The sequence below is a fragment of the Schistosoma haematobium genome, chromosome 6, assembly GCF_000699445.3.
Source record: "Schistosoma haematobium chromosome 6, whole genome shotgun sequence".
NCBI classification, from domain to species: Eukaryota; Metazoa; Platyhelminthes; class Trematoda; order Strigeidida; family Schistosomatidae; genus Schistosoma; species Schistosoma haematobium.
The window spans coordinates 4589471-4616013 of NC_067201.1; the positions used below are offsets into that span (position 1 = coordinate 4589471).

The 26543-nt window shown below is 32.5% G+C and overlaps 1 protein-coding gene across 2 annotated transcripts in view; it reads left to right on the forward strand.

Annotated features, from left to right (window-relative positions):
* Nucleotides 1-26543, forward strand: part of MS3_00008358 (uncharacterized protein) — a gene marked incomplete at its 5' end in the record, with an annotated part of 190353 nt that overhangs the window by 63714 nt on the left and 100096 nt on the right. For both annotated transcript variants that reach the window (XM_051216721.1, XM_051216720.1), the window contains 3 exons: nucleotides 8144-8246; nucleotides 11521-11601; nucleotides 22900-22965. In XM_051216721.1, coding sequence (XP_051065316.1) covers nucleotides 8144-8246; nucleotides 11521-11601; nucleotides 22900-22965 — 250 coding nt within the window. The remainder of the gene's footprint in view (nucleotides 1-8143; nucleotides 8247-11520; nucleotides 11602-22899; nucleotides 22966-26543) is intronic.

Here is a 26543-nt window from a genome sequence, read left to right on the forward strand (position 1 = left end):
ATCATGTTATTATTGATGTTTGTACGTTTACACTGTGTGTATTTAGTTGATAGGGGACTGAAATAGAATGAATTTTATCACAATTATATTCCATTTATTTTGTTTAACGTTATTATATATATTTATAGTATAGTTATTAATTGTAAATAGATTGGAAGATTTATTTTATTGGATTATTTTGTACAAAAGTGTTTTTATCTTTTGAACATTTGGACAATTAAAGGTACTGTTATGTTGTAGACAATTATCATTTTATCAGAATGGGTTTTTTTTGGAGAGTTTTAGAAATTTCACAGGTTGAAATCATGAGTCGATTGAAGCTAGACCACCATGGAAAATCATTTTCATAACGAATATATATATTGATAGAATGAGATTAACACTGAGCGTTAAATTAACATGACATCAGTTACTAATCTGGAATTGATTCATTTAATTATGTCAATTCTATAAGAAGTCAGTTGTGGCCTGAGTGGCTTCATGCGATTATCTCAAACTATGAAGCTGGGTGACTCAAGTATGCATTTTATGTTGAATATGAATTTCTTTTAAGATTATGGTCACACCTTGTTGACAAGTGCCAATTAGAATAAAACCTCTGGTCAAAGTTTTCTGTAGAATACATCCAATTCTCTAACATTAACTGGTGATTATTGCACACTTACTAGACTAGTGAATAACTATATAATGATTGAAACAATGAGTAATAAAGTTCCACGTCATAATTAATTCATATTAACACTAGATTTTGAAAACATTCAGTTGAATAATTCCAAAGACGATGAAATAAACACAGTAGGTTATTTCCAAAATACATTAAATGTTTACTGATAATCCTTACGATGTTTTAACAGCTTATATACATATATAATATTGATGATATCCATTTAAAGATAAAATGAAAGAGATTAAGAGTAATTAAATGTTAGGAGACAAATACAAAATGTGTACTATATATGTTTTTACTTTACAAAATGGAATATTGTTATTAATTACTGGACTGGAATATTGTTGTTATCTCTTTTACTAGTGAATCAACTATTTTCATTCTATATGATTGTGTTACAACAATGAAGAATAACTTAACTGACAAATGAAATGAAAAGATGAAATTAGTATATGCTTTTAATTTATAAGTAGTTTCTTGTTTTAAATCAAAATCTTGATGCATTACACCTTTAATGGAATATATATACATATATATATAGGGCTCTGTATTTGCCAAATAGAATTTAGGAATTTATGCACAGAAGATTTCGTCGAAGGTACACTTCTAAGTAAGTAATTCAAGGTTATGCACTACATGTTGTTTTCTTTAGTATGATTCAACATTATACGAAAAGCGTTAGTAAGGTCATTCATTATAGTCAGTTATATTGTTGTTTTCAAGTTTGAGTTACCTTTATTTTTAGAAAAAATTTAGTTTTAGGAGTGTATTCCATTATAAGTTAATTAATTTTATTGTTCACCGTCAGGTATATTGTACGTATAGTTATTAGTATAGGGGTTGTGGAGATTATTACGTTTTTGATTGAAATCATGAACTGATTGATGTTAGACCATCATTGAAAACCGGAGAGCATTGGACGACTGTTTCGTCCTATTGTAGGACTTCTCAGAAGTGCGCATCTACGATCCCACTCGCGGAATTCGAACCCGAGGCCCTCTTTCCTGCGCGCGAGCGATTAACCTACTGAACCACTGAGCGGGCCGGCTGGCATCCATTTGTGTTAGTGTTGAACATCGACCATTCCACGAAATTGCGCGACCATCTCCCATTGTACTGAGGTATATACCTGTCTCTACTCAACACGGATTAGCTCCATTGGTCACGGCTTGAATCGCATATAAAGTGAATATTCTGTATATTCCTACTGATGTAACTCGTTTTTTTTCTCGAATACCTTATAAAGATATCCCTTCAAATAAGTACTTTTGTCTATTAAAGAGAAAGAATGTATTTGTAAAATTTCACTGAATGAATTTGAAGTAAATCCAACATTTTGTCTAACAATCCGCTTCAAGCTTTTTCACTACTATAAAATCAAAACTAGTAAAAGTCAAAGATTTAATACACAATGAGGAACAACAGAACTGTGTTCATGAAATCAAATGCAGTGACTTTAATACCACGTATGTAGGTGAAACATCAAGGCAACTGAATTTGACGGTGAAGGAACACAAACTATGCTCAAAGCACATTCCTAAATCTTCAGTTGATGTAAGAAAACTCGAGAATAAATCAGCGGTAGCATTACACTCGATAGAATTGGGTCGTACAATTGATTTGACTGGCACAAGAGTCCTTCAAAAAGGCTTTAATTCTTACAAAGAGAGAGACTAACAGCCAAAGCCATAAATATATGAGCTAATCCAAATAGTATTAATAGAAGTGATGGAATACAATTAGCTGTTCCATGGCAACTAATAATTAATAGCTAAACCTGAACTCCTTATTCCATTTTATCTATCTTGTATTACCTGAATAACAGATATTACATTCAACGGTTCAAATCAGTTATCTTATCTGAATATGTTAGCCAATTAACTAGAACATTAAAATAAAACAAACTTTCAATTACAAATACATTCTTGCTCTTTAATGTCTTGCATCAACTCGGTGCCCAAATACTGTGAAACTATTTGGTCAAATTTAGACGAAAGTTCTTTTTGATTTTTGCCTAATTTTTACCCCGCTATCCTTGATTTGCTGGAGAACATCTGTAGCTGAAAGTGAGTGTGCTAAACGTTTTGTGTTCTCTGAGTTTTTTTTAGAAACCTTTCATCCCACGTATTCGCTAATCAACAGATATGTAGAAATTATTTGAATCTATATGTCAATAATAAAGAAGGTTAAAACGTTGAGGGTCTTAAATCAAACCAAGAGAAAAACGTGACTAAAATAAATCTGTGAATAGCAACCACATATTTACGAACATCAACTTACAACATTCTAGATGAGCGGAACATGCTGTTAGTTAATCATAGAAGGACTCTATTTGGTGTATGTATTATATACTCTGAGTAATGCAGTTAAGAAAGCACAACATCACCATGATTATCCTTTTTTTGGATGGTATTTTTAACAAGCTATGGAAGATTCCAGTCATTTATTACATGTCCCTGAATGCAAATACATGGATTACGAGTGAATGAATAATTTTCACCACTGATATTTTTGCATTAAAACATTTATGGTTCGATTATCATAATCACTTGTCTGATCTTTATGTAAAAAAGTACATAAGTGATTATAGTGATTAAATTGGTGATATGTCCGGAAAACCTATAATCAAAGATCACCCATACGGTACAGGAAGAAAGAATTAGTTCGTAGAAAGAAAGATCTGAATCGATTTTAATCTAGTAGTTTAGGGGAAGACATAGAGTATATACACCTAAACCATTTGATCGATTCTGAGCCATATCACCCACAGTTTACAACCATTGGTTACAATGGTCACACGGAACCCAACCAATTATTCTGTGTCCAGCAGCATGGCTCAGACTAGAAGTTAGTGACTTCAAGCACTGATGCCACGTTTTGGTTTCACCGTCCCTAGCTTTCTTCCAACCATCCCTAACATTACTCAGCATTGTGCGTCTTGGTAATCGGTGTTCAGGTATACGTAACACATGGCCCAACCATCTCAGTTGATGAAGATTCACAGCCTCATCAATTGATTTATCATCATCCCTTAATACCCTGAGTCTAACCTCACTGTTACTTACCCGGTGATCCCAGCAGATGCCAGCAATATTTCTAAGACATCTGTTATCGAATACTGGTAACTCACGAGTATTTTCTACTCTTAATGATCACGTTTCTCAGCCGTAAAATAGAACAGAACGAACTGTCACACAGTATACTCAAGACCATTAAAATGTACTAATTTTAAAATATTTTCAAAACACTATTATCAATGGCGAGAAAAAAAAACATTGAAATGTTTGTAGAAGCCTTACACCTACACAAGTTTGTTCTTATCGAAATTGTTTTATGGTTTATATTTCATTTGAATATTTAACTGAGTTATTTATAATCCTGTAGATATATACTTTTTAATTGATTAATTATTAACTTCTATCCATGTACCGTTTTTGTTTTATATAAATGGTACTCTTGACTGCCTGTTTGTTTATCCGATCATAAAATTCCTATGTTATATATATTTAAACAAAAAATTTATACATCAATTTGACTGCCAAATCAAATGCATATCCTACATAGCTTACATAATTGATTTTTGTTTTGTTTTGCATTAATCTACTCATCTTCACACAATTATATATCTCATTGTAATTCTTAGTTCCACACAAACCGACAAAATCACTACAATCAACCCTACGCAAACCAAAGGATGAGATAACAAAGGAAAACAAATCAAACATCATCTACAAAATAAATTGTACCAACTACGAAAAAAAACACTACATCGGACAAAGCGGACGCCCCCTTCACCTTCGCCTACATGAACATCAATTAGCAGTCAAACGCCATGATATCTCTTCACTTATATCAATACACGTGGACAACTGCGGACACTCATTCGATTGGAAAAATGGGGAAATCTTAGACAGAGGAAACTCCAAAAACACCAGAGAATTTTTAGAAGCCTGGGACTCAGGTCAATCAGCAATCAACAAGCATATTGAAATTAATTCAATTTACCAACCAATCAGGGAAACCATGCACAAATATAGGAACAAAAATCAAACCAATGGGAGACACAACCAAAACAAAGAAGTAAACAATGACAAATTTAAGGTCAATAAGAACCAATCAACATCGAGGTGCACAGAATAAGCTTTGAAACACATATGGAGACATTCGAACACTTCACTTCTATCTGAAGTTTGTGCTGATGATGATGTCGTTCAGGAGAAGAACGATGAACGCTCAACGACCAAACCATCCAGCTCAGAGAACAAAACTCCACCAAAATCTTACTTCCAATAAACGTTATACTCTTTACATGTATTCTGTTGAATCAGTATATGAAATATGTTAAAGATAATTTTTATACATTTTGGATTCGACTTCTAATATCATATGAAATAAATTTAATTACATCATAGGATAGGTCAAAGAAAATATCAGAAATTACCATTGGATTGATTATCACATTCAAGTCAAGCATGTTTATATGAATTAACTAAGCAACATAGTTGGATAAATTTTATTTTAGCAATTAATTCTATTTTGTTATTCTGTCAATTTAATTAAAGCAAAACATTTTCTTATTCGAGAGAAAATAAAAGAAGAAGAAAACTAAGCTCGAAAATGATCAATAATGGGACTGGAAAAAGAGAAAAAACTTAATAAATTTTAATTTGAGAAGAGTTTTGTAGTGATTATTGTAATTTAGTAGTTGAATTCATGAGGTAATTGAAGTTAGACCATCATGGAAAATCTAGAAGAAATGGATGACTAATTCGTCATATTGTGAGACTCCTCAGTAGTTGCGCATCTGTGATTGCGCCTCGTGAGATTGTCGGACTCGTGCGTGAGTACACTGCTGAGAAGTTCCATACTAAGATGAAATGGCCATCCATTGCTTCCAGATTTTCCTTGATGGTCTAACTTCAACTGACTCATGAATTCGAATTCCACACTCTGGTTTATAACCCTCATTTGGTACCGGTTATTAGGTGGACACTCTCAAGGTCAGTCTAGTGTCACTCAAATGGTCGTCCATAAATTATAGTCTCACTATTTGTTTTTTCTAACATTTCAGTTCAATAAAAATAACTCATACTTATTATACATAGTTCGGATGTTCATTTCATTGTTTTGGTTGTATTACTGAAAAAAAATTAGATTATTTTATTAGGGAATAAATGTTTATTTTACAATGAATGTATAGAGATGGATACAGTGTAATTAGATCATGTCTATGGAATGATAAGGGAAATAGTGTAGGGCCATAAATCACCAGTTTATCAACTTATAAATATTTATATTTTTTTATATTGTACTCATAATGTATATTCATCGGTATTAAGAACTAATGACTGTAATTTGAGATTTCAGGAAGCTAACGCTCCTTTTTTCTGCTCAGATAACTCAGTGGTAACGTCTCTGACTATGAAGCTGGGTGACATGGGATCGAATCCGTCAGGAAGCATCAGTTCCTTCAAGACTGCAGGTTCATCTTGCTTACGAGTGCTATGTAGCACAAAACCTAGATCAAACCGCTCCTTTTTCGGAAAAACAATTTACAGCTGACTAAATGGGCACTGACTCATTCAACGTGTGTGATGTGTGCTTGAGTTATTTTGATTTAAATATTTGGCACTGAATTTTAATCAGTCTTGGTCAGTAAACATACATCTTGTGTGGATTTTCATGATAAAGTCATTTTATTACAAGCTTTTTTGAATAGATAAATTTTGACTAGTATAGTGTATTTAGCAGCTTAGTAGGCTGAGTTTAAAGACACCGTGCTCCTGTCATCATTTAAACATCAGAACTGAGATACTGGCATATCAATCTGACAAATGAAAACATGAAACATTAGCTCTAAATTTCAATGTGAGCCGAAAATTCATCTATTTTATAATAAAATGATAACATCAAAGCAAAGTGTATAGGATGAACATATGTCATCACAAAATGATGAATATTCAGTAATGAATACAAAAAAACGAGATAATTCAAACTCTTACTACCACCACTACTACTACTACTAATAATAATAATAATAAACTATCGGAAGGAGTTTAGTGTAGATTATAGTAATTTTAAGAGTTGAGATCATGTGTCAATTGAAGTTAGACCATCATGGAAAACCTGGAAGTACTGGACGGTCGTTTCGTCCTATTGTGGAACTCTTCAGCGGGGCGCATCCGCTAATGATCTGAACATTCACAATGTCATCAAGAGAACTGAACAGTTATTTCATTATAATTTGTAAATTTCTATCCATCTTTACACACTAATATGAGTATTCTATAGTCTCTACTTTTCAATAATTATCCTACTATTCTTAATAAACGATCAACATAAACTTTAAAATAAAACACTTTCAAATATTTCATTTACTTTACTTACTTTACTTACTCCTGTTACTCCTAATGGACCATAGGTCGCCGACCAGCATTCTCCAACACACTTTGTCCTGGACCTTCTTTTCTAGTACCATCCAATTCTTGTTCTTCGGTCTTTCTCTCCTACTTTGGCCTTAAGGATTCCGTGTGAGAGTTTGCCTTATGACTCAGTTGGGTTCTTTCTTCCATGTGTATCCTATCCACTTCCAGCACTTCCTGATTTCTTCTTCCGCTGGGATCTGGTTTGTTCTCGCCCACAGTAGGTTGTTGCTAATAGTGTCCGGCCAACGGATCCTAAGTATGTTGCGTAGACAACTGTTAATAAACACCTGTATTTTCTGGATGATGGATTTCGTAGTTCTCCAGGTTTCCGCCCCATACAGTAGAACTGTCTTGATATTTGTATTGAAAATTCTGATATTGGTGTTGGTTGACAGACATTTGTTGTGAGTTCCAGATGTTCTTCAGTTGGAAATATACTGCTCTTGCTTTACCGATCTGCGCCTTCACAGATTATTATCAATTTATTGTCGGTTTCATTACAATTTTATTGGCACAGTTACCTGAGGACCAAAAATAATAAAACAAAACAAAAATAAATATTTTGTTTACAGATTTCATAATAAGTTTAAAAGTCATTTGATTGTATTATTGTCATTGATTAATTATTAGTTTATTATCATGATTGGAATAGGTATTTAAGACATTGGTACATGTTAGCCTTAAGTTAACCAGCTAATCAATATATGTCAAGGTTGTCAAGTTTATATATATATATATATATATATATATATATATCATTATAGTATAAAAGTAATTGAAATGCACACAACCGTACTTCAACGGTAAGCATAATGATATTAGTTAGGCCTTTCATTATTACAATAGTTGAGACCATGAGTCAGTTGGAGTTAGACCACCATGGAAAACCTGGAAACACTGGATGGCCGGGACTCCTTAGCAGTGCGCATCCACTTTCATTATTGTTCATTACTTTTAATGCTATTCTATCATAATTCTCTATATAAGCATGTATATATATATAAACATTATCACTAAGTAATTATCGTTGTCTTTTCTTTCTACTCTCTAGCCAACAACAACAGCAACAACAACAAAATCAAGGAAACAATGAATTGTTACATACAACTTCTAGTACATTATGCTCATTTATCTCAGCTACACCCAATTGGACAGTAAGTAAAATATTGAATAAATAATGTAAATGAGAAAAACAAACATTATTTATTTTAAAGAATAGTATTTGATATAATCATTTTCAGCCTTTCCTTATCTATCCATCTATTTATCTACCTATATACATATACCATTGGTATTTTATACTGTGATTCGGAATACACGCTAAATGTATATGAATGAATCTTTAAGTGAATAACTTTAATTAAAATTGAATTATGTCATAACTAGTCATTTTTGAAATGACAGTTAATCACAGTTTATGTTGTGATTTACATTCAACAATATACAATCAATATCCTTTAAGTCATAATCTATAATGATTTTATAATATTTATTAGAAATACTCATAACGTAGCATAAAAAATGAAGTTACTATGTCTACGGAATATTAGTTAATCACATAAGTTAGACATTAACACCGTTGGATGCCGGCTTAGTGGTCTAGAGGTTAAGCATTCGAGCACAAGACCGATAGGTTCTGGGTTCGAATCCCGCGGGAAGGATCGTGGATGCACACTGCTGTTGAGTCCCATACTAGGACGAAATTATCTTCCAGTACTTCCAGGTTCTTCATGGTGGTCTAGCTTTAATCAACTCATGAATTCAACCATTACATAAGGTATTGGTTTATCAATTATTTTCAAAATACTTTTAAAAATATACAAATCTTTATAAAGTACGGTTAGGTTGATATATTCCTGAAATCTCTTACACATCTAGATACAATATAAACAGTGATAGACATAAAAATGTAATGACTTTCATCATTGTTTAAACATTGTCCTAACTAGTCAGACAATAATTGTTTACCCTATATCTCTTCCTATTTTGATGTCAGTACTTTATTTTTAAAAGTAAAAATATCCATCATAATATCATTATATTACTATGGTGTAAAGGATACATAGTACTAATCTGTAGTCATCATTTCATGGAATATTCATTAGGAAATATGATGTCAAGTCATATCATGTTTAGAATAACAAAATTATCCTTTCTAATAAGTAGATATTTCTTCAATGTCACCTATAATAACAATATTCATAAAACTACTTAAATAGTTTATTTCTATATAGGTTAGTATATTTTTACTAAGGTTTTGTTGAATGAATATATTTCACAGATTGAAATCATGAGTCAATTGAAGCTAGACCACCATGGAATACCTGGAAGCATTGGACGGCCGTTTCGTCCTAGTATGGGACTCCTCAGCAGTGCGCATTCACGAAGTTGAAGTTAGACATTAACACCACTGGATGCCGTCACAGTGGTCTAGTTGGTTAGGCGCTTGGTGCGAGGCTGGTAGGTCCTGGGTTCCAATCTCGCGGGGTGCGGGATCGTGGATGCGCACTGCTGAGGAGTCCCATAATAGGTCGAGACGGCTGTCCAACGCTCCTAGGTTTTCCGTGGTGGTCTAGCTTCAATTGACTCATGATTTCAATCTGTGAAATTTCTAAAAATCTCTACAAACCCTTTCTGAGAATGAATATATTGTTTGCTTTTTTATTATGGTAGTTTAACATTATGTCAAATATCACAATATCAATAAATTAGATGGTTATTTAAGTTAACCGAATGCTATTTTTTCATGATAATCTAACAACAATGACCTCATATTCTTCTTTCTCCTAGATATATTCTTTTTGAATTCTTAAAAAAAATGAAATTATCATATATATTTTAGAGAGTTTTGAAACTACTATCAAACTAGTTTGACATATGTTTTATGTTGTTAAGTAAGTACTAGGTACAAATTAAACATGACCTTTATTTTCTTGAATGATCAACAATAAATGTAAGTGTTTAGGAGATGAATTCATGTATGAATCTATGTATTCACCGCATGTCAAAAACTAGGTTTCCTAATAAAGAGTAAAGCTTCCATTCATTTCACATAGTTCTTTGATGTACAATCAGTTGTTGTTTTCATCAAAACACACATATATTACAATATCAGAAACACAGATTGCAAAATCATATATTTTTAATTTTCTTTTTGGAATAGTATTATTCTTTTGAATGTACTGAATTACTTTTGAATTAACAATCATTTTCAAACTATAAATAACACAAATATGCAAAAAGAGGCTAAGATTGTTGATCTGGGTTATTATGTTTACAATCGGTTAATTCATTAAAATTTTTTGAGTACCTAAAGTCAGTTAGATAACTTGGTTATAAAAGTGGATCAAATAATTGCATCATTGTTATTAAATCAAGTCACAGTGTATGTGAAGATTCACTTGGTGTTGTTTTACTTGAATTTTCGCATTGATGTTTAGAACTGCAATTGATCAGTCTCTTATTGGCATATGTGCATACTATGGGTATTGCCTCGATATTATCTTAATTCGCAGGCATTATAAACAAAGATGGATGGCGATGGCTAGCAGTGGAGTCTATGACGTGCGTTTCATCCTGTTTGGGACTCGTCAGCTGGATGTACCTGCATCCCAGAGTTAATGTAAACTGTGGAACTCGAATTCACTACCATTCTCTCCAAACGCCGTCGCGTTATCCACTATCCATCTTTGCTTAGAAAGTTTGTGACTTAAGGCAATATCGAGGCAGTACGCACAGGATGCACATGTGCCAATAAGAGATTGATCAATTACAGTATTAAATAACAATGGGAAGATAGAAGTAAAACAACGCCAAGTGAATTTAAACTTAACCTCATTGCACAACCAGGTGGCTATCAAGACTCAGTAGGTAAGTGGAGAACGCGATGGCGTTTGAAGCGAACGGTACTGGGTCCAGGTCCCAGAGTGAATATCAACTCTGAGGTGCAGGTATGTCCAACTGACGAGTCCCAAATATGACGAAACGCACGTCCATGCATTCCAGTGCTAGCCACTATCCATATATGCTTAAAAATAGTGTATGTATGTGCGAAATTGTTCAATATGATTCTAATAAATTCTATAACAAAATCATATTCAATTTAGTGGCATTTAAACAGTAAACGTGACTCATTGTATGTTAGGTACTTAATAATGTATTAGATGGACTGAAGATCGTATATTTGCTTGGCTTATCTATCCCTTTCCTTGAAGCAATTAACAGACTATCAAGCCGAAATAAGTATATTTCAAGATTAACCACACATTTTGTAAAGAAAAGTTTGCCACTGACAAGTTTCATGTAGAAGAATCATCAATATTAAATTATACATTAAAGTTGTGTTTATTTGGTGAATTTTGAAGTTGATTATACATACAGTTTTACAAATCTTAGAACTTTTACTTCGATGAAATTGTTACTTTTCAGAATGCTGCATTAATTGGTGAACATTTATGGAATGATACAACTTCTACGGAAACGTGTTATGTTGATGAATCAGAATGTACTGTAAGTTCAATGATAGTCTCATTGTTTTCTTTTAATTTCATAATTATAAGTCATTGTATACATTTAAATGTTGATGAATTAACTGTGAAACGATGTCCAATTTACTCATCAAACTACTGATAGATGATTGATTGAGATCTTAAACCGATTAATGTTACACCAACCTGGAAGTACTGAACGACCGTGTCGTCCTTTTGGGGGACTCCTTAGGAGTGCGCATTTACGATCCCGCTTCGCGGGATTCGAACCCAGGGCCTTCAGTCTCGCGCGCGAACGCTTAACCTACTGGACCACTGAGCGGGCCGGCCGGCATCTTACAGTCTTAATGTCTAACCTTAACCAATCCACGAAATTGCGCGACCATCTTCCATTGTACTGAGGTAGATAAGTGTCTCTATCCAACACGGATTGCCTCCACTGGTCACGGCTTCTTACTAGAACTCCGAGAATTTCCTGGCGAAGTTAGTCACTACTGAGCACATGGTAATTATCAGTAAAGGGTCATACAGATGAAATGTAGCAGTTTAAGAATTATAACTGTTTCTCTGGTTCAACTGGAATAGTACATGTTACGGTATGAGTAATTTTCTCCGAATAATACTACAGTCATATATTAAATCGAAATTCTTTACGTTATGTGATTGTATTATTTTAAAAGATTTAAGAGGATTGTTCAATTCACTTTACGGTATGATTTTAGCTAGACAATCATTGAATATTGTGGAGTGATGAATAGATACTTTGTATTACTATGAAATTCTTAAGTAATCTAAGGGTAATACACATTAAATGAGGCATAGAGATTTTATGTTTAACCTTCAGATAAAGGAGGGAGGGTTCATAAGTATGCACATTCGAGTCTTCATCTGTAGTCAATCTACGGTGTAAATTATATTTTTATTACATTTTGTTTTAGGTTTATAATAAAATAACTTATTACATGAAAGTCTTATTGAAAAAGCCGCATTAAAATGTTGATTAACTATTAATAAATATTAGTTTAATTACCGTAGTTACGAAATATAATTAATGAAACAACTTTTAAATTTGTAAAAAAATGTTAAAAGCTACTTAATTTAAAGCAATTATAAACTTACGTTTTTACTGTTGCGCAGTAATACAGAGTGACTATATAATTGATTGCAGAAAGGAAAATATTTATTAAACAAACTTGGAATTTATATTTTACTGTGGTCTTTTAATGTCCTCGTATTTATTTCAGCTCAAGTATTTTAATATTTTAAAAACTCTAGTTAGCCATTAAATCTCGCCTCAATGGTCTAGAGCTTGAGTGGTGACACATAAAACTGAAGGTCCTAGGTTCGACTCTCGCGTGTGAGGTCATAGATATGCACTGCTGAGGAGTCCCATATTAGGACGAAAAGGCTGTATAATGTTTCCATGTTTCGAATGGTAATCTGACTTAGATAAGTTCATGATATCAATGGGGGGGTTAGGGTTTCAGATTTTGAGAGAGTGTTAATTTGCTTGCTGTATACAATCCACAGGGATTGGATTAAGCACATAATGCTTTTTTTCGTACTATATTGGAGTGTCAGCTATTATGTTCAGACTACATAACTTATTCTAGCTTCTGGCCAGGCCAAATTATCCATTCTTCTTGAGTTACATTCTTACCTTGTCAATTACTTATTTATCAACTCTGACTGTTTTTTATGGGCGTATGTTTGCATACGCTTCTTATCCTATTCATCACATATGTGTACCTTTTTTGTGTGACTATAAATATTGATTAACACTTGGTTAATTGGAGTTAGCTCACACGCCTCTCCTACGTGCCGTCTCGTTTCGCTCTCTTCTCTTCCTTTTCTACGTCTCTCTGGTTATCTGTTCCGATCAACGATTGTACAATATATATATTAGAAATCCATCCTCATATTTGACTTATTTTAATTCCGTTATTCACTAACGCAAGTTAAGTCAATAATTATATATGAAGATAGGTGACATATGTATTTCAATAACATTCATACGATTTAACTGAAGTCAGATATCAGGCCACAAAAATACTATAATTTTTTTTCTAAGATTTTCACTTCCAACGTTTAGAAACAGTGTAACATTGTATTTCTACCGCTTGTTATACTTGATATTTGAATTTCACGCAAAGCTGAGTTCTCGATTCTAAGTGGTTAGTCGCTATCAGTCAGTCAGCCAGTCAGTAACAACGTGGAACTTCGTTCGTACGTACGTACATCAATTCGAAATGCCATACCACATTAACACAGAGATTCACTTGTTGACTCAAATCCCATAGTGGTAGAGGTAATAAAAGTATAAACAGCAATCGGAAACATTAGGGTTTGAAGATGTTATTCAACGAGTATAATGCAGTGAAATAAATTTGAAAAGCAAAAAAAGGAAAGGGACATGAAGTATTCAGAAGATTAGAATTAGGGAGAACACAAAGAGTGGATCCACCTGTTCCACTGTAAACGATTTCTAGCCATGTCATGTTAACCCCAATATTATAATTTTATTTGAAAAATCTATTATTATGTACAGTATCAGAAAATTGGTTAGATTATTTTAACAATAATAAGAATCTTATCTTAATTTTAATAATAGAATAATCAGCCAACAGATGTGAGATAGATATGGAGGTTGTTCCATTGTTGTTTTTTCACGGTCTACATCATTTACTAATCTTAGTTAAGCATATGACCTTAATGTAGATTATTAAATTAACACAATTATTTATTTCATAATAAACAGTTTAAATATGTATATAATTTTAGCATTTACAAATGATGTAATATGTAAACTGAAAGTATGATCTATGCTACTTATATCTATCAACATAAGTAGTATGTAACATTAATAGGAAATGAAATGTTTGACAGTAAAAGATTGGGAAGATCGAAGTAAAGAGAATAAGAATTTAAACAAAGAGTAATTGTAATGAGACCTGGGATAAAGATAAGATTAAGTTTGTAAGAGACAATTGATGGTTGATGTACAAATGAAGTATTTAATGTATAATTTTTAATTTTTAATTGAAAAATAAATTGCTTATTCCCACCTAAGTATTAATTCATTATAGAATCTTTTTCAAAGCTTCAGATTCATTATAATTTGATTTAGTTACTAAGCTTTATTTATTCCATGTTACCATGTACATAGTAGAATTTAAATGGTATTTTTATAGATGATATAAATGTATACAGTTGTACAAGTGAGAAATAAGTAAAAAATACCCGACAATCTGATGTGTACACTTCAGTAATTCTTCTTTCTTTTCATACAATGAAGATGATATATTATCATGGATTTATTTAGACCTACCTCCCTGCACCCACCCCCTTCCAAAACAATAACAACAACAACTAGTTTTGTAACCAGCTTTCATTCGCTATAATTGTCTGTTATCTTTTCAATGAATCAAATATAATTTTAATATACGAATTATTATTATAGACATTTTATAATCAAATCTTATTTATTTGTAATCATTCATTTATTGGCACTTAGTTCGTTCATTCTTTTTTTAAATTTATGTATATCTATCTATATCTCTCTATATATATCTACTTCCAATTCAGTTCATCTTACACCATCATCATCATCATCATCATCATCATCATCATCATCATCACTCATCATCATCATCATCATCATCATCATCATCATCATCATCATCATCATCATCATCATCATCATCATCATCATCATCATCATCATCATCATCATCATCATCATCATCATCATCATCATATCATCATCATCATCATCATCATATCATCATCATACATCACATCATCACATCACATCATCACATATCATCATATCACATCATCATCATCATCATCATCATCATATCACATCACACATACACATCACATATCATCACATCATCATCACACACATCATCACATCATCAATCACACACACATCACACACATCATCACATATCATCATCATCATCACATCATCATCATCATCATCATCACATCATCATCATCATATCATTATCATCATCACATCATCATCATCATCATCATCATCATCATCATCATCATCATCATCATCACATCATCATCATCATCATATCATATCATATCATATCATCATCTATATCATCATCATCATCATCATACACAACACATCACATCATCATCATCACACACACAACATCATCACATATCACACTCATCACACATCACATCATCATCATCATCACACACACATACATCATACATCATCATCATCATCATCATCACACATCACATCATCATCACATCATCACATCATCATCATCATCATCATCATCATCATCATCATCATCATCATCATCACACATCACATCATCATCATCAATCATCATCATCATCACACACACACATCACATCACATCATCATCATCATCATCATCATCATCATCATCACATCATCATCATCACATCATCATCACATCATCATCATCATCATCATCATCATCATCATCATCATCATCATCATCATCATCATCATCATCATCATCATCATCATCATCATCATCATCATCATCATCATCATCATCATCATCATCATCATCATCATCATCATCATCATCATCATCATCATCATCATCATCATCATCATCATCATCATCATCATCATCATCATCATCATCATCATCATCATCATCATCATCATCATCATCATCATCATCATCATCATCATCATCATCATCATCATCATCATCATCATCATCATCATCATCATCATCATCATCATCATCATCATCATCATCATCATCATCATCATCATCATCATCATCATCATCGTATGCTGTAATTTTGTATTAGATTTTGACATTTTAAGTCCATTTCTTTCTTTTTTTTCTATTTATTTATCTCTCACAGTTACTATATAACCCTTATGTAATGTGGAGTTTGTTTTTATATTTCAGTTATAAAATGATCTTAATTAGTTAAATCAAAAAAACATATAAATAGACAATAGGAATGTTATATCAATTAATATGAATCTTAATTAATCATTGAATAGTAACTAGTTTATTGTATTTGTCTAAACTTTTAAGTGATACTTGAATTCTATCTGATAATTTACGATGTATCTTGTAGTGTTTTTGTTTTGAAAATGATAAAGAAGATTCTTGTTTCAGGTGGATACTTTTAGTTATGTTATTGTTCTTTAAAGTTGGTTAATTTGACTTTAAAGATTTCATTGCTGTTTTGTATGAATGTTGTAACGTGTGAGACTGCAGGATAGATGCGCAGTGTATTTATCGATCGATTACAGTGGCAGTGGACACGTAAACACGCAGTGGACGACCTAATGTCACGATTGGCCCTACTTCGCTGTCTGTCCTAGCCAGTTGAGTCAAGAACACAAGTCACAGCCTCTGAGTTATGAATCATTGTATTTCAGACATACTCTATTTATATACCAAACAAACAAACCACATCGTACCATAAAATAGAAAACAACATTTACACAATATTTAACAAGTGATATAAACATCGACCAATAGGAAATGTACATTTAAGGTCCAAGGCCACCATAAACTTAACACGATAATTATTGGTATATTTTTCCTCAGCATCCATAACAATGAATGGGTTGGTTGGTTAGTTGGATTGACTGAGGTTAAACATTAACACCATTGAATGCCAGCTCAATGGTCTAAAAGTTAAGCGTTCGAGCGCGAGACCGATAGATCCTGGGTTCAAATTTTGCAAGGCGCGATCGTGGATGCGAACCGCTGAGGAGTCCCATACTAGGATGATTTTCCATGGTGTTCTGGCTTTAACTGACTCATAAATTCAACTACTAAATTACTAAAAATGATTTGTTTAATTTATCCATAATTGTTTGGTATTCTGAGTGATTTAATAATGTGTGAACATTAGTTGAATTTTAAGTAATAGAAATTAATCAACAGGAAACTGTAGACCTATACTAATCGGATCTTCAGTCATAAAGAAACATATGTCTATTTTCAATCTTCATCACTTATTAAATGGGAAAATAATAAAAACTGATATTGTCGTGGCATTCTGGTGGTACTGCAAAGGAAAAAACTCGAGTATCATTTTTCGATAATACATTATGTAAGATCACGGAGAACATCAATCCAATCATAAATGATGGAGAAACTCTAGGAGAGGTGGAAAGTTTCAAATATCTGGGTAGCATCATCGATGAACGTGGAGGATCTGATTGAGACGTAAAGGATAGAATTCTTACAATTGAAGAACATATGAAATTCAAAACAATTGTCAATCAATATCAAAGTCACCATACGAACGTCAATACAGTTTTATTGTTTGGAGCTGAAACTTGGAGAACTACTAAAGACATCATCAAATCTGTACAACTATTTCTAAACAATTGTTTACGTAAGATATCCACTGTCCGTTGGTCGGATACCATCAACAGCAATATACTGTGGAAGAGAACAAACCAGATTCTAATTGAATCAGAAATTAGGAAAAGATGTTGGAAGTGGATAGGACATACATTACGGAAATCATCAAACTGCATCACGAGAAAAGCGATTGATTACTTGAAGTCCAAAAAGGAAATGGTAAAGAGGAAGAACAAAGAACAAATTGTGACAAGAAACGGAAACAAATATGAAAATGATGAATAACAACTGAAAACTAATAGATAGGATTATCTAAGATAGAGTTCGATGAGGAATAGTGATGAACAGCCTATGTTACTTCACAAAGGGATAACAGACGTAATTAATTATATCATATATGATATACATTAAATTATTCAGTCATTCATTCAATTCATAAAACTCAATCGAATGTCATTCAATATAATTGTACTTTGTTATATGACAACATTAACTACTTGTATTTGATTAGATTAAAGTTACATCTTTTATAAATAATCCAACTACCTAATTTATTGATTTCAGATTTACTTAATTTATCTCAATAGAAAACTTTAGTTAGGTTCTTTTCTATTGTAAAATATTACAAAACAATAAATGAAATCATCTGTAAAATAAAACATGAATTGTAAAAATTAGTGTTTACTGAATTGTAAACTATTCTTATTATAAGTAGTATAGTTTTTTGTAATAAAACAAGAAAAAAAGACAGTACATCTTTTAACTGTATCATAATATGATTATTCAATATCTTTTATCATTGGATAGAATTAGTGCAACTCTTTAAGTGTGTGGAGCATTTTCCTTTTCGTGACCGAAGTATAACAGCAACTTTCTTGTATCTAGTCTTTGCTGTCCAGTTTCGGTTCAATAGGTTTCGCTGATTCCCAGTACTACCTCCTTATTTCCGTTGCTATTTCACTGGTGTTTCTGGTCTCACACACTGTCCGGACGTTCCATACACCTATAAACAGTTTTACTCTGGTTGTTAGAAAGGGCATCAGCCTCTTGACTTACTCAGGAACTCGGCTTTCATCATGAGGCGTCATAACTCTTCTAAAGGAAGAGCTTCTAACTCTTAGGACAGAATTTAAATGGTTTGAATTATTTTTTTCTGATTAGCGTTGTTTTTTCTAACGAGTTTGTTTTCTACGAGATAAGTATCTAACCCCCATACCCAACCTTCCTCTTTTAACCGGACTTGGGACCGGCAGTAACTCTAGAAGAGCTATAGGCAGAGTTTCTTTTATCATACTTAACATAATTTTTTTTCAAAATTTATGGCAATGGTTTCAAGATTGTTTGTTCACTTTTTATCAATGATTCCTTTATAATAAGTAATGTCTTACGTCATATGATACAGAATTATTAAATAAATTGAAATTCCAACTGAATTTATTGACAATACATATGACATTTTATTACAGAAATTGATTTTGCATAGAAATTCATTTGTAGTCATATTTAGTAATAGTTAACTAGCCATTTAATAGAAGCTAAATTTATATTGTTTTTTTTCGAGCTTCATCGATCTATCTGTAATATGGTAACTAGTCTAAGTAATTTTATATACTTCAATGATCAGTCAATCATAAATATCTCAATCCTGATAGAAGGTGAGTCGTTGCCCAAAGACTTTACTGATAACATCCTAGACTGTAAAGTTAGGTGACATTGAATTGAATCCTCTAGGTAGTATCCTCAAGATTACAGGCACAACATTTTAATGAGTGTCAAATGGCTCGAAACCTACGTTCAGAGTATCCTATCGACTACCTCCAACCAGCTATGGTGATACTCATTAACTGGCATTATTATTATGTTCGACTTTTGATTAGACAATAGCATCTATCAGGAAACTATCAGTAATCAATAAAACAATTTTGATGTACGGTATAAGTCTCACTGAAATAACATATAGTTGATTGAGAGCTATTAATTACTAATACTTTTTCAAAGGCGGATTCTTAATATAAAACTTAAAACATTATTGCTGTATTTTCATGAGTTCAAGTCAATATTGAAAATTTGTTGACAATGAAGAAGTGGCTAACACGAAGTCACGAAACGTCAGGAATACAATTTTTCTACTCATTGAGATATAACAAAAATTTATTTATTATTTTTAAAAATGTGTTTGTTTAATCGTATCTAATTGCGTCCCATATATATATATATCCGTATATCTCCATGATAGTGTAGTGAACGAGAACACACGAGGGGACAATCGAATGGATGTGGATACAAAATTATAGAACATCTAAGTAAAATCTGAGAACTATAAAGTAAACACTTCATTTGCAAAATGTCAGCCAATCGTCTCAGACTTCATTGTTCTTTGATTTCAACAGTAATCATTCTCTGTTCTCATTCTCTTTTCTTCGACCTTCTTAACCTTCTGCCAGCAGGCATTTCACTTTTAATTAATGATACATACTACTTATATCAATCGACATCAGTAGTACACACCACCATAGCAATTATTCTTTATGTTACATAAATGTATATTGACATTACATATTCCCTTGCAATCGACTGCATCATAAAGTGAATTAGACTTGAACATACTTAATCGGGTTGGCGATTTTTTAAAAGAGATTTTTTCTATGGGGTAGGGTTAACGACCACATGCCCAACCCTCCTCCTTTAACCAAGCTTGGAACCGGTATTAACTCTAGAAGAGCTACAGGCGAAGTTTAGACTAGAACCTATTACCTTAAATGTAATTTATCTAATGTAGAATAATTCTTATTCATAAAGGAAAAAACTCATTCAATGAACTGTATGATTACTAACAAGTAACGTATTACATCATTGACAAAATGATTATCTCACTGGTTAAGATCATTAGTCAGTTGAAGCTAGGCCACCATCGAGAACCTGGAAGCACTGGACTGCCATTTCGTCCTATTGTTAAACTTAAACCATTCACTAATGAGATAACATATTTTCATGATGCTTTGTATAAGAGTTTTATTTTACATAGTAACTGAGGCAATTATTAAAAATTCATGATTGGGTAAAAGGAAATCAATTCTCAGAGTTTTATCAAGTCACTCTTTTTTTTTCTTTAATATCAACAGATCTATGTTTTATTAATGAAGATTAGGGAAGCCTAGTTATAATAAATTTTTCTTTTACAGTTTACAATCAATAAGATACTCGTTTTTAAGTCTTTAGACATTGGAAATGTACTGACATCCACTTATAATCCCTTTACTCAGTCATTTGAGATTATGTGGCAACTATGAAATATGGTTGAAGAGTCTCATACTAGGATGAAACAATCATCTAATGCTTCTAGTTTTTCAACACTTATTAAACGTAGGTTGGTTTATGGTTCCAATGAAAGTTTTTTGAAAATGTATATTCCTGTAGGTGGATCCAGTTGCCTACATTTCTGACATTTTTAAATAGCGTGCTGCGTATTTAATATTATAAATGAGATTTTATCGTACTCATGACTTGTTTGTACCTTTACTTTAAGGGTTAACCAAAAACGGAATATAAAGCAGTTTTCTGATTGTATCAATCTTTAGGTGTGTGTCATGGTTGAACATTAACCAAGAGTGAAGAGACAGAAGGAAACAATTACTTATTGATTCCTTAAGTTATGTAGTTCTTCTGCATAAACTGTGACATTATTCCACAGAAAACAGTTTGAAAAATATGTAGCTTAGTTAGGTCTCACTGTGTGCTCCTGAGGCATCCGATACTATGGTAGAACGTCTCTCTAGTGCTTCCTCATTTTTAATGAATGTCTAACTGACGTCAGTTATATATATATATATATATATATGTAAACTATTGAATTCAACAGTCTACGTAAACCTCGTCTACTAACATCTTCGAAACTATTCAGTTTAATGCTTTAGACTATATGAAGGTTGAACGTGCTCTAAAAACAGGTAAATAATTGACATTTAACGTTGATAGGTTACACTACATGGTACTTTAAACATCATTTCATCCGATGGCTAGTCCAATCATTTGGTTGTTTTAAAAAGTGGGATTATTTAAAAGAGCCATTAGACAATGTAGTAAGCTAGACAAATTTATTATTCCTATCTTCTACTTTTAGTAAATCTTTTGATTATTGTTGAATATTGTCAATATTTTATATCGGGTATTTATTCGATGATCCATTCATCTGCGACATATTGTAACATCACTTCATCACTTACGTTTATTTGTACTCCACAAGAATTCTTTAAATTGATCTTCAGAAGCCAAAAGGTGGCTGAAAGCATTTTGATCAATCAGTATACACAATGTAAACAGATTATATTGTCATGCACCGATTGGATCATTACCTACTCTGTTACTTAGCTTAACATGTTTTCAGTTTCCAAAGTTTAATGATTATCAATAAACCTATAGTTAATGTTGTTGTTTTAAACATATTAAGATAAAGATTTCATTCTTAATGTGCACGTTTTCTTTACTATTCAAGTTCAAATGTAGGTGTAATCTAGAGATATTATAACAGATAGTCAATCAGTAACAAACGTCCGAGTAGAAGACATTCCATTTGAATAAATATTCATTCAGTTATCAGTTGCTTGTTAAAAATTTTATTTTTAAGACTAAATGTGTATAAGCAAAGATGAATAGTGGTTAGCAGTGGAATGCATGGACGCGCGTGTTTCTTCATATTTGGGACTCGTCAGCTGGATGTACCTGGCATCTCAGAATTGGTATTCACTCCGGGACTCTAACTGAGCACCGTTTGCATCAAACGCCATCGCATTCTCCACTTAGCCACTGAATCCTGATAGCCACTTGTTTGTGCAGTGGGGTGAATGACCTATTATATATGAGAAACAATAGATACATAATGATTTATTTAGTTACTTTCTGTAATTTATCAGTATAATTAATTCCCTTTTCTTTATATATATATTTTTCGTATTTTTCTTGTATAGAAATCTGGAGCGAAAAGGAAATGCTCTGTTTGTCATATTGTTTGTCATGTAAATTGTCTTCCATTGGTAAGCGAATCCATTTTATAAGTAAACTGATTTCACCTTTGAGTGGTATCCATTCTGTGGTTTGTTTAATCCGTATTATTGATAGAATTCTATTGAATACGTTGTGATGTATTCATAAGTGTAAGAGATCTAGTATCTTATGAATTGTTTTTGATGTTATTTGTTGATAGGGATACAAAGAGAATTTTTAAACTTATATTATATAAAAAGGAAGAATATATTTGTGAAATGTCAATGAACAAATTTGAAGTAAATCCAACGTACCGCCTGACAATCTGATCCAAGCTTTTTCAAGGAAATATAATTAAACATTAAAATTATCGAATATAAATAGGTACATGGTTCTCCGGTTCATTGTATACTGAATAGGTTATTCAATCTTTGAAGTAGGTATTTGTATTATTGTGTAAGAGACATGTGATACAAATATGTCATAGCATGCATAAAACGAAGATGAGTAAACAAGATAAAGGAATGAATTCAAAGAGGAAGAATGTATTTGTAATTGAAAGCTTGTGTTATTTCAATGTTCCAGTTAATTGGCTAACATATTCAGATAAGGTAACTGATTTGAACCGTTGAATGTAATATCTATTATTCAGGTAATACAAGATAGATAAAATGGAATAAGGAGTTCAGGTTTAGCTATTAATTATTAGTTGCCATAGAACAGCTAATTGTATTCCATCACTTCTATTAATAATATTTGGATTAGCCCATTTATGTATGGCTTTGGCTGTTAGTCTCTCTCTTTGTAAGAATTAAAGCCTTTTTGAAGGATTCTTATGCCAGTCAAATCAATTGTGTGACCCAATTCTATCGAGTGTAATGCTACCGCTGATTTATTCTCGAGTTTTCTTACATCAACTGAAGATTTAGGAATGTGCTTTGAGCATAGTTTGTGTTCCTTCACCGTCAAATTCAGTTGCCTTGATGTTTCACCTACATACGTGGTATTAAAGTCACTGCATTTGATTTCATGAACACAGTTCTGTTGTTCCTCATTGTGTATTAAATCTTTGACTTTTACTAGTTTTGATTTTATAGTAGTGAAAAAGCTTGAAGCGGATTGTTAGACAAAATGTTGGATTTACTTCAAATTCATTCAGTGAAATTTTACAAATACATTCTTTCTCTTTAATAGACAAAAATACTTATTTGAAGGGATATCTTTATAAGGTATTCGAGAAAAAAAACGAGTTACATCAGTAGGAATATACAGAATATTCACTTTATATGCGATTCAAGATGGTCGCTTAATTTCGTGGAATGGTTGATGTTCAGCACTAACACAAATGGATTAGTTTTAAAGTTTACTAATGATTACTTCTAACTAGAGTTGTTTAGATTATGATAACCCTATCGAATTGATCAATAAAACTATATCAACACAAGAAATTGATTAAACATCATTATTTATTAACTCAACAGTTGTTGAACAGTGTAGGGATACAAAGAGATATACGATGGTAACAGTAGCTATTTGGATTAAGAAATTATAGCTTAACCAAACTTAAGGCTAATTAATCAATAGTAATCTTAGCTTTCGAATGACACAAGTTAACTAATGTATTTATAATCTTTCCTAGTTAAATATAATGGTCAGAATGGGGGTTTGTTGAGAGTGTAATAATTTTAACAGGTGTATTAATTGGTCAATCTAAGCTAAATCATTACTGAAATCCTCTAAGCATTGGATGACTGTTTCGTCCTATTGCGGGACTCCTCAGAGGTGCGCATACATGATTCCACACATGTCATTCAAAAACACGACCTTCAGTTTTTTCGAAAACCTCTTAATCTCTAGACGAGTAAGTAGACATCCAACCGTGGTAATGTTTAGCTTTAGTCTATCCATGATCTCTCACAACCCTTCATCTATTATCTAAGGTGGATAGCTCTCTCCACCCGACACGGGTTGGACTTTCTGAATCGATTGAAATAAGACACTAACATCATTGGATGCTGGTCGGCTCACTAGTCTAGAGGTTAAGCGTTTGGGCTGGGAACTGGGTTCGATTCTCGTGAGGCGGGATCGTGGATGCGCACTGCTGAGGAATCCCACAATAGGAAGAAACAACCGTCCAGTGCTCCCAGTTTTTCAATTGTGGTCTAGCTTCAATTGACTAATGATCTCAACTATTAAAAAAACTTTTATTATTCATAGTTTTGTAATTATTATATTTTCAAAACCTAAGAAACATGATTATATTTTCCATTTATTCTAATGTTGTTAGCAGTTGTGGGCGGCCAAACCAAAACATGGCACCAGTCCTTGAAGTCACCAAATTCTAGTCTGAGTCATGTTGGTAGATGCAGACTACTTGGTTGGGGTCCGTGTGACTATCGTAATCAATAGTTGGAAACTCTGAGTGACATGGCTCAGAATCGATCACAGTGGTGTAGGCGTATACACTCTCTATCTTCTCTTAAACTATGAGACTAAAATCGCTTTATATCTTTCTTTCTACGAACTAATCCTTTCTTCCTATACTATCACCTTATATGCCATCTTTCTCTTATATATTATCACGATTGACTTAACTACTTCTCTGAACTTGGTGTTCATCTTGTTGTACTAATGAGTAAAGTGTGGTAACTTGGACCGATACATATATATGCTTGGTCCTAATGTTATATTTGACTGACTGATTAAATATTACTAGCATTTTTCATAATGACCATTAATAAAAAAAAAACCAAATGAAATAAACAATTCACTTTATTGTCTATGAAAAAAAAAATTAATTAAAACCTAATTACATTATGTAATAAATTTGTGAATTATTTAAAAAAATTTTTACATCATTAACAAACATTTAAATGATGTAGATGAAATTAAAATGGTTAAAACTTTAATTGTTCATTCAAAATAAAAATGGAAAAAAGAAAAAAAATGATGCTGTGAAATAAAAAAAAAATATGTTCCTTGGTAATTACACATTGTCATAGTTACTATTATAAAATAAACTGAGTTAGATAATCAATGAATTATGGGAAATACTAGTCTATTGTATGACTCCTTTAAAGTATACTACAATGAATCTACAGGGAATCTTATTTAGTTGTTAGTTATTTGAACATATATATATTTATATGAAGGGGCATCGAATATATATGCGCTACATAAATCATTTGATTTGTGTCTGGTCTATGATACTGCCCGGGTACCCAAACCGAAACAGGTGGTTTTCCTATAGGGCCACACCCGGAGCCTTCGACCTAAAGGTCTGATCTACAAGGCAGTGGGAGCATCGTAAGGAGATGCAGTCCCATGGTAGCCAGTGACTAATGATTGGTTCAAACGACTTTTTTTTTCTTTTAGGATCCTGGAGCCCATATGAACCATTAGTTTGGAATCATGGTTTTACAACTAACTTAAGAGGATCTTCCATATCCATCAACCCGGTTAAAGCGCTCGCCATTCTCTTTTCATACTCTGAATTTCGTAAATAACACCCACATTGTAAGAAGCCAATGAGTAGGACTTCCTGGTAGTGGCTGTATACGCGTGGTAATGTGAGAGCATTTTGAGAGGGTGAGCTGACTCTCCTCACTCTCGGCCATACCAGGGCTTA